General features: G+C 44.8%; 1 protein-coding gene across 7 annotated transcripts; it reads left to right on the top strand.

Annotated features, from left to right (window-relative positions):
* Positions 1 to 90: 90 nt before the first annotated feature.
* rnf216 (ring finger protein 216) lies at positions 91 to 11,850 on the top strand. 7 transcript variants are annotated; one of them, XM_079564107.1, is made up of 18 exons: positions 91 to 182; positions 823 to 944; positions 1,108 to 1,229; positions 1,504 to 2,058; positions 2,125 to 2,934; positions 3,009 to 3,085; positions 3,295 to 3,391; positions 3,802 to 3,963; positions 4,054 to 4,168; positions 4,254 to 4,393; positions 4,501 to 4,551; positions 4,634 to 4,771; positions 4,940 to 5,088; positions 5,621 to 5,699; positions 8,850 to 8,947; positions 9,919 to 10,141; positions 10,811 to 10,880; positions 11,309 to 11,850. In XM_079564107.1, the coding sequence occupies exons 2-18, from the start codon at positions 878 to 880 to the stop codon at positions 11,728 to 11,730; spliced, it is 3,375 nt and encodes a 1,124-aa protein (XP_079420233.1). In that variant the 5' UTR covers positions 91 to 182; positions 823 to 877; the 3' UTR covers positions 11,731 to 11,850. The 7 variants fall into 7 exon arrangements, with proteins under 7 accessions (XP_079420233.1, XP_079420236.1, XP_079420235.1 ...); XM_079564110.1 differs by having other exon boundaries at positions 1,504 to 2,382; positions 2,515 to 2,934; XM_079564109.1 differs by having other exon boundaries at positions 1,504 to 2,382; positions 2,479 to 2,934.
* Positions 11,851 to 12,902: the final 1,052 nt, after the last annotated feature.

Genomic DNA, 12,902 nt, shown 5'->3' with positions numbered 1-12,902 from the left:
CATGTATATCTATCTATTATTATGTATTAATAACTACAACTCCCACAACTCTTAGCGGTTACGCAGGCGCGGTGTACGTGTGACGTCACTCCTGCTCTTGTTTTGGCAGTTTGTTTCGATGTTCTCTGCATGTCTCACCACCAAGAGGGCGGTTTTCGCTGGATCTGTGGAACAAAGCCGTGGTATTTACAGATTTACATGTTCTGTCTGCTTACAGAAAGCCCGAAATGTATCTATATCATGTTTTGATTGTGTGATATTAAGGGCAATCCTTACACAAGGAGCTAACTACTCTCTGTACAGGCTAGCTCGGGAAGCTAGCTAATTGCCAGGAGCTAAGAAAGAGTTTCTCTTTTAAGTGCGCGGAAATGCGTATGTCTTTTTGATTTCTTTGTCAGTTTCCCTTTTCCAAAAGCACGGACAATTGTAGGAACATCGCGGTTTATTAGTCTAATACCATTTCTGTATAACCACTTACACGACAATCGTTGTTTGTTTTTCCGGTATTTTAGCTTGTTGCCAAGTTTGATTGATTGATGAGCTCGTGGGGGAAGAAAAGACTTTGAAATGTATACTCTAAACACATTGTCACCGCTCTGTAGCATTTACATCAGTATTTATGGAGGTTTATGGATAGTTAATTAGTGTACAGTTCCTTTAACGTTTGTTTTTCTTTTTTTTTTTAACTCTGTGTTTGACTGACCACGTTTCAATATCAAAGTGTGGAAAACGTTGTTAACAAATGGAATTGTATCAACATAAACTTAAATGTAAACACGTTGTGTTATTTCTGTTTTCACTTTCCTTGTGTTGTGTGTGAAGCAGATGTTGGCGCTGTGGATTTGACTGTGGGCTGCAGCTTTAGAGTCACAGCACTATGGCAGATGGAGGCAGTGATGATGATGTTATTCATCTCAGAAGTTTCAACCTTCACCGCAGTCAAGGTGGTCACCTAAAATACTTACAATAACATGGCATTTGTATATTGTTTTTTGTCTCTCCCTTTACCTTTGTTAACGGCAAGAGATTCGTACCCAACTTTTTGACTCGTTGTGCTACATCCTGGGAACACTACATGTAAACATGGTAAATTAAACTTTATTGCAGGTTCCCGGCGACATCAGCGAGAGCTGATCACAATTTCTGATGACTCTGATGAAGAACCTGTGACTTTGGTACCGTCAAGTCCTGTTTACGTCCCAGATGATGATGATGTCAGCATACTGGGGGTAAAAAAAACGTAATTAAATAGTTAGAAGACTTCTTGGGGAACTATATACATTTTAATCTATATTATAAATATATATATTTTTTATTTTTCGCAGATATATCTTTCAAACAAACAAAATTTAGACATTCTGCTAAAAATCAAGCAGAAGGATTTTTAGCAGAATTGGCCGTTGAAGCTGTTCATCGATGGCCAATTACAAGTTGAATAAATTAGTATTCTACTATATTATATGAATCGATATATATTTATGCCCTTATCGTTTGTTTTTGCAGTCTAATACTCCTGCTCGTCGACAAGTGATTCGCCCAGCAGCAAAATGGAGTGGAGCTTCATTTCACTTAGATCAAGTATTGAATGAACACGGAGATCAAACTGCAGCTCCTGTTAATCCTCCCTCCTGTTCATCCACCGTCTCTACCTCCAGAGAAATCAAGGCCACTTCCACTACAGTGAGCCAAGCCCCACAGCCTGGTACATCAGCACGAGCGCAGCCTCAGCCTAGCTCTAAAACCCCATTGACTCACCCTACCCCTCGCTCCACTTCATTGCAACAGGTAGATTCTTGTACACAAACCTCAACTAACGTTCAAGTTAAAGATGTCAGGCCGAGCACCTCTGGACTCACACAGCCTAGCACTTCAGCAAAGGTAAAGGACGAGCCCCAAGCTAGTACCTCCAGTGCCTCACGCCAGTCCAGTGCGCTGGCGAGCACAGTGTCAAAGATTTGTGCTCACATAAAGAATAGAGCAGGCGGCGAATCACAAGACAATCCTCAGGCCAGCACGTCATCTGCACATGTGGGACCGCAGCCATCCACATCCAAACAGGTAACATCCAGATCCTCTTCCATTTTAGCACAGGTACAAACAGTGAAGCTTGTTGTCCTCCCTCAGCAGCCCAGCATACGGGCCTCTGCTCTGATCACGCAGCCCCAAATTCACATCAGGACACCGGCGTTTAGCACACGGGGAAATCTCATTCAGATTGAGCCTCAAATACTGGCCCAAACCCCCGCCCAGACTCCTATCCAAGCCCCTGCACAAGCTCCTGTCCAAGCCCCTGCACAAGCCCCTGTCCAAGCCCCCGCCCAGGCACCTGCCCAAGAACTTGTCCAAGTCCTCGCCCAGGCCCATGCCCAGGTCCCTGCCCAGGTCCCCGCCCAGGTCCCTGCACAGGCACCTGCACAGGCACCTGTCCAGGTCCCCGTCCAGGTCCATGCGCAGGCACCTGTCCAGGTCCCTGCCCAGGCACCTGTCCAGGTCCCCGCCCAGGTCCCTGCCCAGGCACCTGCCCAAGTTCCCGCCCAGGTCCCTGCCCAGGCACCTGTCCAGGTCCTCGCTCAGGCACCTAAAGTTATTCAGATCATAAAAGTGAGGCACCCTCCAGTGCTCGTTGCTGCTGCCCCGGAACGACTTGGGCCTCCACAAACAGGCCATCGAATAGTCCTGGGCAGTCTGGCATCTCATCCTCAGCCAGGACCAGCAAACCCTTTACCACATCAGCAAAATAAAAACCCTCCAGTGCAGACTTCCACACAAGCTCCTGTTGCCCAGTACCAGGCCCCACACCCGGACAGACCTCCTGCAGCCCAAGGACTGGTGGTGGAGGACATTCCCAGGATAGAGGACGCACGGCCTGGTCCCTCCGCACCACGAGACAGACCGGCACAGCAGCCTAATGTCAAAGATATGGTCGCGAGAGTTGTGAGTAACACAGCGTGTGGCAGTTTGTGGAGCAAATGTGTTTTCAGATTTGACCTATCTTTGTGTCTTTTCAGTTGGATCTATTTCCTGATGTCCAGGAAGCGTATGTAGCAGAACTGATCCAAAAGAATAATGTGAAAGACTTGAATGTGTAAGTATGACATCAGGTTGCATTATTAGGTCACTCAACCATCTTGTACATAAAATAAAATGAGTGGTCTGATGTTTTGCTCAATGTGAATGCTTTTGTCACCTGAATTGAGTGATCAAATCAAAAAAAATGTTTCCACTTACTGCAGAACACTATGACATAACATGCATATCAGTTTTTTGTCATACCAACCAAGCCTATGTTTTTAGTGTTTGTAACCTGCTGTTGGAGAACCCACAGTATCCTCAACGAGAGATCGCTGCAGCCTCCAGTATCCTCTTGGAGCCCGGAGACGACCAGTCTGAGGTGTGTGTCTGTGTCCGCAACGCTTGTGAAACATTGGGCCCTGAACTCATTTCTTTTATTTGGAAAGAGTCCCAGCTACCGGCAGAAACATTGGTATTGTTTTTAGCATGTGTATTAGAGGTGAGAATAGGGTGGTTGAGACTGATACTTATCAACAAAGGCTGTCTATCAACCGACTGAGAGTAGCCTTTGAATAGAGTGTGGTCAGAATTCTTTAGTGTCTCTAACGAGCTGCAGAGTACAGATGGACAACGCCTGTACGACTGAACTAAACGTATATTATAATACGGTACACTATGATTATAAGTAAACTATGTACACACCTTGGAAATCCTGGCAAACTGAGTGATTCACGCTGTTAACATTTGACTTCTTATTACCTGAGGTGCTAAGACTAAGCTTCCTTCTAGGCGACAGAGGACCTTTTTGACTACTCTCAGCTGGACACTGTGGAGCATGTGGCTATGATGCAAGCTGCTGATTTGCTCATGGCGGATTTCCGGATGCTCAGCTGTCAGGACATCAAGTGGGCTCTCAATGCCTTGAAGGGACACTATGCAATTACACGCAAGGTCTTTCATCTACCACAATGCATTTCTGTAGACGTCTTTCTTTGTTTCTCTAACCATTTTAATAATGCAAATCCAACTCCTACGCCACAGGCCTTATGGGAAGCACTCAAGAAGGGGCAGGACTCAGGCGACCCCTCAGGGAAAAGACGGCGAAGCAGAACCAGCGGCGCTGAGCGCAGCTACATTGATTTTCATTTTGAACATGGTGAGTTCATCTTATGTTGAATTCACATGATTTTTTTCCCCCCACATTTGGAACAGATTTCTCTGACGTCTAACTTTGCCCCTAGGTTCAGTCAAGTTCGAGAAGAGAATGTATTACTTAGAGAATGACCGGCGGTTTTGTAGAACATATACCGTTAGTAACCTAGAGGCACCTGTGCAAAAGGAGCTATCTTTCTATCGTCAGAAAGCGAAGGAGTGGGCAGAGGTATTTTTAATTTTATCTCAGAAATGATGTTCAGAAATGATTACATTTCAATTTGCTAAGACGACCTCATTTAAAGCCACACTTTAAGTCTGTTTTATTTCCGTCAGCATGAGGACTTCCTGTTGGCTCTGCAGGTCAATGAGGATGAGTACAAGAAGGTATCTGTCTGTTGAACCATTATGCGGGCTACTTTTCATTCCTTTTATGCATAGCTTGATGTATTTTTTCATAACTGTATAGGATGGCCAGCTGATTCAGTGCGGTTGCTGCTACGGGGACTTTGCTTTTGAGAAGATGACCCAGTGCTCCGATGGCCACCTCTTCTGTCAAGAGTGCCTGGTTAACTACGCTCGGGAAGCTGTTTTCGGCACTGGGAAGGTAGTAACTAAACTAAACCAATCTAATGTATATTTTAAGATAAAAGTAACATTTTTTATTCCTGCATTAGCGGACACTGAAACACAATGCTTACACAAATCAAATCTTCTGTAAAATATCTCTCTATCTCTTTGAAGTTGGCCTGATTTCAGAGTCTTGTGTTTTCAGTCGGAGCTGAGTTGCATGAGTGAGAACTGCCCCTGTTCGTTCCCGGTGTGCGAGCTCAACAAGGTGTTACCGGAGAACGTGCTCTGTAAATACTACGAGAGGCAGGCGGAGGAGGCTGTCGCTGCCACCTGCGCTGATGAGTTAGTAAGGTATGGGACGCTTTTTAGAAAACAATGTGCTCTCCAAACGTGTCAAGGTAAATGAATAGCACCTGGCTTATCTATTGTCTGATATAAAAGAACAAACACACTGTAAATGGAATAGGGCTGCACAGCACGAGTACAGAAATTGCGATATTCGACTGTCGCAACATGGCACAAAATAATTTCAGTACTGCACATTCCTTTGAATATGAAAAATTTGTAGGTAGTTTATTTTTTTCATGTGTGTGTTTCATGTGTGTGACTTAAGAAAAAGGGTAAATCTGGACCAAATCAAGGCTGAAATCGAACTAAAATAAGTCAGTCATGACTTAAACTATACTTATGTTTAAGTTACCATATGATTTAGGTTGTGAGCTACATGGCAATTTATTGTGCAGCCGTAATCTGGACCGTTATAAATATGATTTTTAAACTTTGTTACAAACCTGAAAATGGTCTGTTTGGATTGTATTTTGTCAATGTAACGGCAAAATGTGGATATTAAAGCTGCAATTTTCTTGCACTTCAACTTCTGCAGGTGTCCGTTTTGTAACTTCCCAGCCTTACTGGACAAGGGTATCTCCCGCTTCAGCTGTCCCAACCCCCGCTGCCGCAAGGTCAGTCAACCCAGCTTCACATCTACTTTTGTTCCAGCACTTTACCTCCCCAAAGTACCTCAACAGTGAAGAATGTAATCAGACGATACTGAAACCACTCCCCTTCTGTCTTTAGTCGCATATAAACACCATTTTACAGTTAAGTGAATTTGAGCGTTAAACACCAGAGGTGAGACATCGTTTAAATTTAAAGAGGACAGATTGATGTGAACATTTAAGGGGATGATAAGGAGGTGCCATGTGGTGAGGTGTCTGTGCCTCCGACCGCCTCCCTCTGTCTGGGGAATGTTGGGGGAGGCTTTCAAACTTGGAAACTTCTTATACATAATCACCCATGTAGTATTTTACTTTCAGTCTGTCCCCTTAGTCACATTTCTCTCGCAACCATTGACCTCGTGTCTGAACTCCCAATTAATTTAATTTGGGCAATGAATGTTTCGCTCTTCTCCAAGATCTTGTATCTGTGTTTACCATTAGAATATTTAAAGCCACACCTTGTAACTGATAAATAGAAATTAACAAACAAACAAACAAACATGAGTTTGCTGTGAGTGCTTCACCTCTTCTTAGATCTGATTTTTTGTTTACTGGGAGCAGGGATGTCTCTAGTCTCCATGGAGACGTTAACTAAAGGCAGCCAAATTTAGATTTAATTTATCATCCAAATCCATTCTATGATTACCCACAGCAAAAATATCTGTGTCTAGCTGGTCATTAGGAGCATGTTTTGTATGGCTGGCAACAGTAAAATCCAAAATGTTACACAGTGTGCCTTTTTAATATTGATTAATAGTGATTCAATCTTATTTATTTCATTGAATTTTTTTGTATGAACATCAAATAAATATGGCTTTTGCTGTATGACTCATTAATGTAGAAAATATATACTCCTTTAGATAACCCTCCTGTTAAACAACAAACACGTACTATCCCAAAAGCTTTCTATGTTTCATTCCTCTACAGATCAGGGGCTGTTACAGCCCCAGCCGTCGACCTGTCAATTAAAAGACACACTGCAGGTAGTTGATTCACAGTTTAGATGATGTTGCGATTTAAATTTGATTCTTTGCACAGCCTTACTTTGGACTTTGCACATTGCGGGCGGTGTCTTTGTCACTTCTGTCTAGTGATTGTTTCTGGAGCTGCAATTCTTTACAGTAGTCCATAGATGGTGCCAAAGACCCACGGAGCCCACTCCCTGTGTCTTTGCACAGCTGTATTTCATTACACGGCACACACCCTAAAGAGTCGAGGTGATTGCATAATGTGATGTAGTTTTGGTGTGAAGACCGTATGGAGGGACTGCTTTTGGCCCGTTTTTGTTCTGCATTAATTGGTAAAACACCTTGATTGATTGATTGATTGATTGGAGGCATCCAAAACGAGGGGGAGGTCATATTTACTTTGGATTCCTTTTCATATACTACCACCTTTTAAATTCCATCAAATAAATGAGTTGCTTGTTCGTTTAAAAGAGTCGATATCGCTGTCTGTTTGGGACAATGGCCTGCTGTATTTGATGAGTTTTCCAGCTGCACACTGTTGCTGTACAGCGCCTTCCCTGCCGCGCGGGAGGGAGGGAGGGGCTTCATTATGTAACTGACACACTTCCTTTGGCCCGCCCCCTTCGATCCCCCCTCGTTTTTCCCATTGGCTGCCCCTTGGCTACACTCCCCTTGAACTGGTTTCCTACTGGTTCCGTCCCACTTCCCGTTCTGTTTCAAATACGGTCCAGATTTGACCCACTTTCTTTTCTTTTTTTTCTCATTCCCGTCGTTCTCCCCTCGGCTCTGTCTGACCTACACATCGCGCCTAATGTATTCCACATGTGGCCGGGGAGGACATTGGAAACACAGACGCGTGTCATTACTCCATAAAGTATATAGGTTGAGTTTACTTGGGCCCCTATAGTGTCTTTCGCATTACCCCAGCAGTATTGAATATCAAGCTGGAAGTCGCCTCTATAGGTTCAAAGCCACCTCCCCTACCCAAAAAATCCCCAATCCGTTTAATGCAAGCTTTCTGCACTGCCTTATAAGGAACTGCTGCATAGACACCAGAGAGAAGCTGCGTTAGAAAAAAAACAAAAAAAACAAGGAAGACACTGGGTAGGTGTGGCGTGATATGAATGGGGAATAAAAACGACTTTGCGGAAGTAAAAGTGAAATGTCAGTCATTTAAAGCCATGTGACAGTGTAGCGATCAGGAGTGCGAGGTACGACACGCCCAATAGTGCAAGGGCTGCGTGTGATGTAATGGGACATATTCTTAGCCGCACTATAAGAGCTCCGGTCTTTTTGTCTTGAGAAGCTCGTCTGACAGGTTGAGGCCATGCGCTTCAGTCACGGCGCCCCGAGCTGGCCTGTCGCTGGTTCATGTGTCGCCACTAGGAGGCCATCTTTCACCACGCTACGAGGATCACACGCACTCCACCGCCTTTGTGTGTGCGGGTCATTCACAAAGACCCCTCCTCCTCAATCTGCCATCACTCCATTGTAGTCAAAGCCAGATGTGTTGGCATTAAAATAGATGCCTCATCTTCCCTGCAGTTTCTTACCGAGTCTTGTCAGAAAAATCTGTCTTCTTGAGACTGCTGCTTGCTTTCCACTGGCAATGTAGAAGTCGCCGTTTGTACATTTTGATTGCAAATACTGCTCATGTTCTTAGTTTAGCAAGTCATATTTCAGTCTTTTCTCAAGTGTTGGTGCTCCTGGGCGTGTTCATGATTGTGCTGTGAACTGAACCTTGCTTTTGAACTATAAACGGCAAATCTAATCTCAAATACTTGCCATAAAAGATTTATTCAATTTAAATCTTGAATCAATATATCTTATAGAGCAAACTGCTATTTCTATATCCCATAAGTGAGTGAAATATTAACTCTCCCTCCTGTCTGAAGAATCAGTGGCCACAGGGATGCGTGCATGTGTCAGTCAGATCTGCTTCGTCTTCATTGCTCCATGTCTGGCGGCTGACACGACGCAAGACAGATGGAGTTGGGCCTGTTTCTAAGCAACCGGGCAGTCAGTCCGTGGCCACACCTCTGTCTGCAGCGGCAGCCGCTGCATGTAGAGCAGATACAATGTACCCCTCGAGTCGATTTCCAAATAAAACTAATCCAAGCCTTCTTTCGTCTTCTGTTCTGTGCAGGAGAGCTGTCGGAAGTGCCATGTCCAGTGGAAGGAGCACATAGGGAAGACGTGTGAGCAGGTGCTGGAGCGGGATGAGATCCGCATGAGGGTGCTCTTGTAAGTGTTCAAAGGTTTTGACACATAAAGTGCATATTCTTCTACATATTTTATCAATCAGTTAAAACCTGGGCCATTATAGTAGTAAAATGATAGTAATTGACCCAAACCATTGTCCAAACTGCTTGAAATGATTGTGATGAAAGCGTTAGAAGCCTGTCTTAATGGTCTGGCTAAAGCTGTAGTGGTTCTCTCTAGAGAGGACACTTGCATTAGATAGCAGTACCCCATCAGTGCAATGCAGGCGGAAGGTGGTGTATGTTTCACTGCAACAAAAAAAGTTCCATATAAGACATTGAGACAGCCTTTGATTGCATGTAAGGAGCCAGCGAGGTGCTCCAGGACCAGAACGAGGCTAAAAGGGAAGCAAATTCTTGAAGGTACCATCATTGTTGTAGACGTGTTTGCAAAAAACTGTAAATCTTTGTCAGATTGATTTAGAAATATACATTGTGACTTCACTATGAATATTATGTTAGAAAATGTGGCAGGAGCAATAATTAAGCGGTTTATCATGCAGCTCTGGGTTGAAATATTGAAGTTGCCCTTGGAACTATAGTCAAAGCTTGGTTTTTCAATGTCCAGTGGAGCACTTTGCGTCTGGACAAGCAGCTCTGTTTCCCGGACAGCGCTCCAGGAAGTGGAGCGACGGCTGCTTCCTTTAACTCCGCAGGCTTACACTGAGCACTTCCTGTTGTGGGCCGTTCACAGCTCGTCTTATTTCCCGGCGCTGAAAGACTCAGGAAGTACCTGCTGTAGAGATCAGCGCAGGCCATGTCTGTAGCAAGAGCCGAGTAGTGTTTAGAAACAGATGAGTGCGGTAATACTGATTGTGCACAAAATAAAGCCCCCAACAACTTTGAGCAAATTTTTATTCTTTGTGAACGATAATTTCGAATCTATAAACATCCACTATTATCCACATTATGCCTTAATCCTCGTTTTACCCTTGTCTAAATGTTCTCTTACAGTGAGGAGCGTATGACAGCGGCGCGGGTCCGAAAGTGCACCAAGTGTGGGACGGGCCTGGTGAAGTCGGAGGGGTGTAACCGGATGTCCTGTCGGTGCGGCGGCTTCATGTGTTACCTCTGCCGGGAGCCGATCAACGGCTACAACCACTTCTGCCAGCACGCCCGCTCCCCCGGCGCCCCCTGTCGCCACTGCCGCAAGTGTTCCCTCTGGACAGACCCCACGGTACATTGTTCTATTGATTTGACTCTTGGTGACTAGATGGCTTTGAAAAAACTTTTTTTTTTTTAAAGAAAAGAAGTGTGATATAGGACATTAGGTGGAGAATCTTTTGTTCCATGTGACTCCATAGTAACCCACAGAGGCTCGCCTGCAGCCTCACTGGCAACCAGAGTCTACAATTAGTCCAAATACTGGTAATGAACTGGAACAGGTCCAGCAGCACAGCAGAGGTGGAACTCCAGCCAAGTCAAAAACTAAATATTTGTGTGTCCTGAGGTGATGTGAAAGACATACACCAGTCCTCGAATGAAACGAAATGAACAAATGAGATCCAAGACATTTAGACATTTTACCACCAACATGAAGTAGTTTTTAATTTCACCTAGTTTTTCCCGGTTTGACACTTGTCTATACAGGTAAAGCAATGACTCACTCGATGTTAGATGTTCTGTATTTGGAATTTGTAGCTAGTTAGTAACCCATTGAACCTTACAGTTGGTCCATAAAAACGGTTCCCAGGTTTAACCATTTTCTCCAAACGCTGCAATAGCTGAAGTTTCTACCCGGGCTCTTGGGTTCAGGAGACACTGTGTCGAGACCTGACTCTGTAATTACAAAGTCCAGTGCACAGATTGGATAAGGTGCTAATTACTTGTTTGTTTGTGTCTGCAGCAAGATGACGAGCGAATCATACAGGAGATCCAGAAGGAAGGCGAGGCAGAGCTCAGTAAGAAGAGCACAGGTTAGTGCCCGGATTTTCCATACAATTTTTATATTGCAAAAAAAGCTGCAAGAATTTAGTCTGTGCATAACTTCAAATCACAATAACGCCGAAGTGACTTCCTGTTTCGATCCAGCACGCCAAAATAAAAGCACACAGCTCGTCCAGCAGGTTCTTGCAACATTACAAGAATATCATTAAATATACACATTTTAAGTGTTTTGTCTGTTAATACTTACGCAGAAAGAAAGTTGAACTAATGAATAAGATGGTGCTTTTATTTTGGTGTGCTGGATTGAAACAGGAAGCCACTTCTTCGGCAGCGTTGTTATGATTTGAAGTTATGCACAGAGTCAGTTGATACAAAGAATGATACACATTCCCCATTGTCACTTGCTTTAAATCTTCTGTTCCCGAGTAAATCCCGACTGTCTTTGTCCCCTCTGCAGATAATTCAGGGAAGCGCGTGGGCCCACCTCCCGAACACGTCCCCGAAGTCAAGCGCCCTCGTGTGGGACCCCCTCCGCACCCCGCCCCTGAGCCCAACCCGGCGGCTCCTAATCAGCCACAGGCGGTGCAGGCTCCCCTGTTCGTGCCTCCCCGCGATGGCTACCCCCACGCCCCGCTCGCCCCCCGCTTGGACAACCAGGTGGTGCTGCCCGTGATCCCCCCTGCGCCCTATGTGCTCCCTCTCATGCCCCTTATTAACAATAACAACCAACAGCAGCAGCAGCAGCAACAGCAGCCACAGCGGCACCATCAAAACCCCAATCCACACCGGCATTACCCACATCACCACAACCCGCACAACAACTGGGACATGATGCCAATGCACTACGGACCGCACCACCGCTACTACAGACGCTTCTAACACCCGCTCTGCTCTGGCCTTTTGCTGGTTTATACGTCAAAATGAGAGGGGGGGAAAAAGAGGCGGGGCACTCTGTAAAGTTTGAAAACAGAATACAGTTAACTCTTTTATTAAATAAAAGGCCATTTTACACCACAAATGAATCAATGTTTGACCCAGACCGAAGTGCAAATGGGACAGAAATGGTTGCGTAGTTTCAACAAGTCCCTCGGAGTTTGTGCTTTCTGTTTTTGATGGTTCACACAGTGTCCCAGGTGGAAAAGTTATAAGTTCATCAGTCTGTGCTTTCTGCTGTTCTTTAGATCGACATGGATCTACTTTGCTTTGACTTGGTTCAGTTCAATTTGAATCTCAAGCATTATTTCCTGTTTATACTGCTATTTTTGTGTACAAAAATAAGAGCATTCCCTTGTCTATATTTAGTGCGCTCTTCAAAGGCACACGATTTTTCAATAAAAGCTTTGTTCTAACATTTGTGCAAACATGCTTTCAACTGAATTCTCTTGCTCCCCTTTCAGACGTTTCGTGGCCCTCCCTCTTACATTTGTGGATCGGGGGGGGCGGAAGGGGCTGACTCATGATAACTGAACCCCAAGGCTATGTTCCCCCAATCACATGACGACAGCCTCCCGTTTTTGACCAATAGCAGCGCAGCGACTGTCGTGCCTGTGATGTTACCCGAGAGAAAGCAGGAGGGAGGGGGGGGGACTTCTTTGTTCGCCCGAAGTGTGCTGGGAGTGTGACAAATCACTTCGCCACACGAATACACACGGCTTCTTGGTGCTGTAAAAGTGGCAGGACGAGCCCCCGTTTTCCGCCCGGGGGTCCTAATGGTGTTAGTCATGGGTGGCAAGGGACAGACGCTGTTTGTGTGAGCATCCTGATTGGGTTTTAATCACATTCAGTATCTTATTACACGAGCTATGAATTAATAATGCTGGGTTTTCTCAATCTGAATACACAAGGGCATCTGAAAAGTGGCTGAAGGTCAAAGATCGAGGATTGCCATAATCTGCTGGGAAAGATTATGGTTTATTGGTGGTTGGATTGATTCAATTTGATAAACTATAGCTGTTAAGAGTTCCCTCAAATGGTATCCTTTATCATCTTTAAGCCAGTATGACGTATGGTAAATGTGGGTCCAATGTTTGCTATTCTATCTTGATTATAAC

This window comes from Gobius niger (genome assembly GCF_951799975.1).
Source record: "Gobius niger genome assembly, chromosome: 10".
Taxonomy (NCBI): Eukaryota; Metazoa; Chordata; class Actinopteri; order Gobiiformes; family Gobiidae; genus Gobius; species Gobius niger.
Note: the sequence above shows the minus strand (reverse complement) of the source record. Positions and strands in the feature narration are given on the sequence as shown.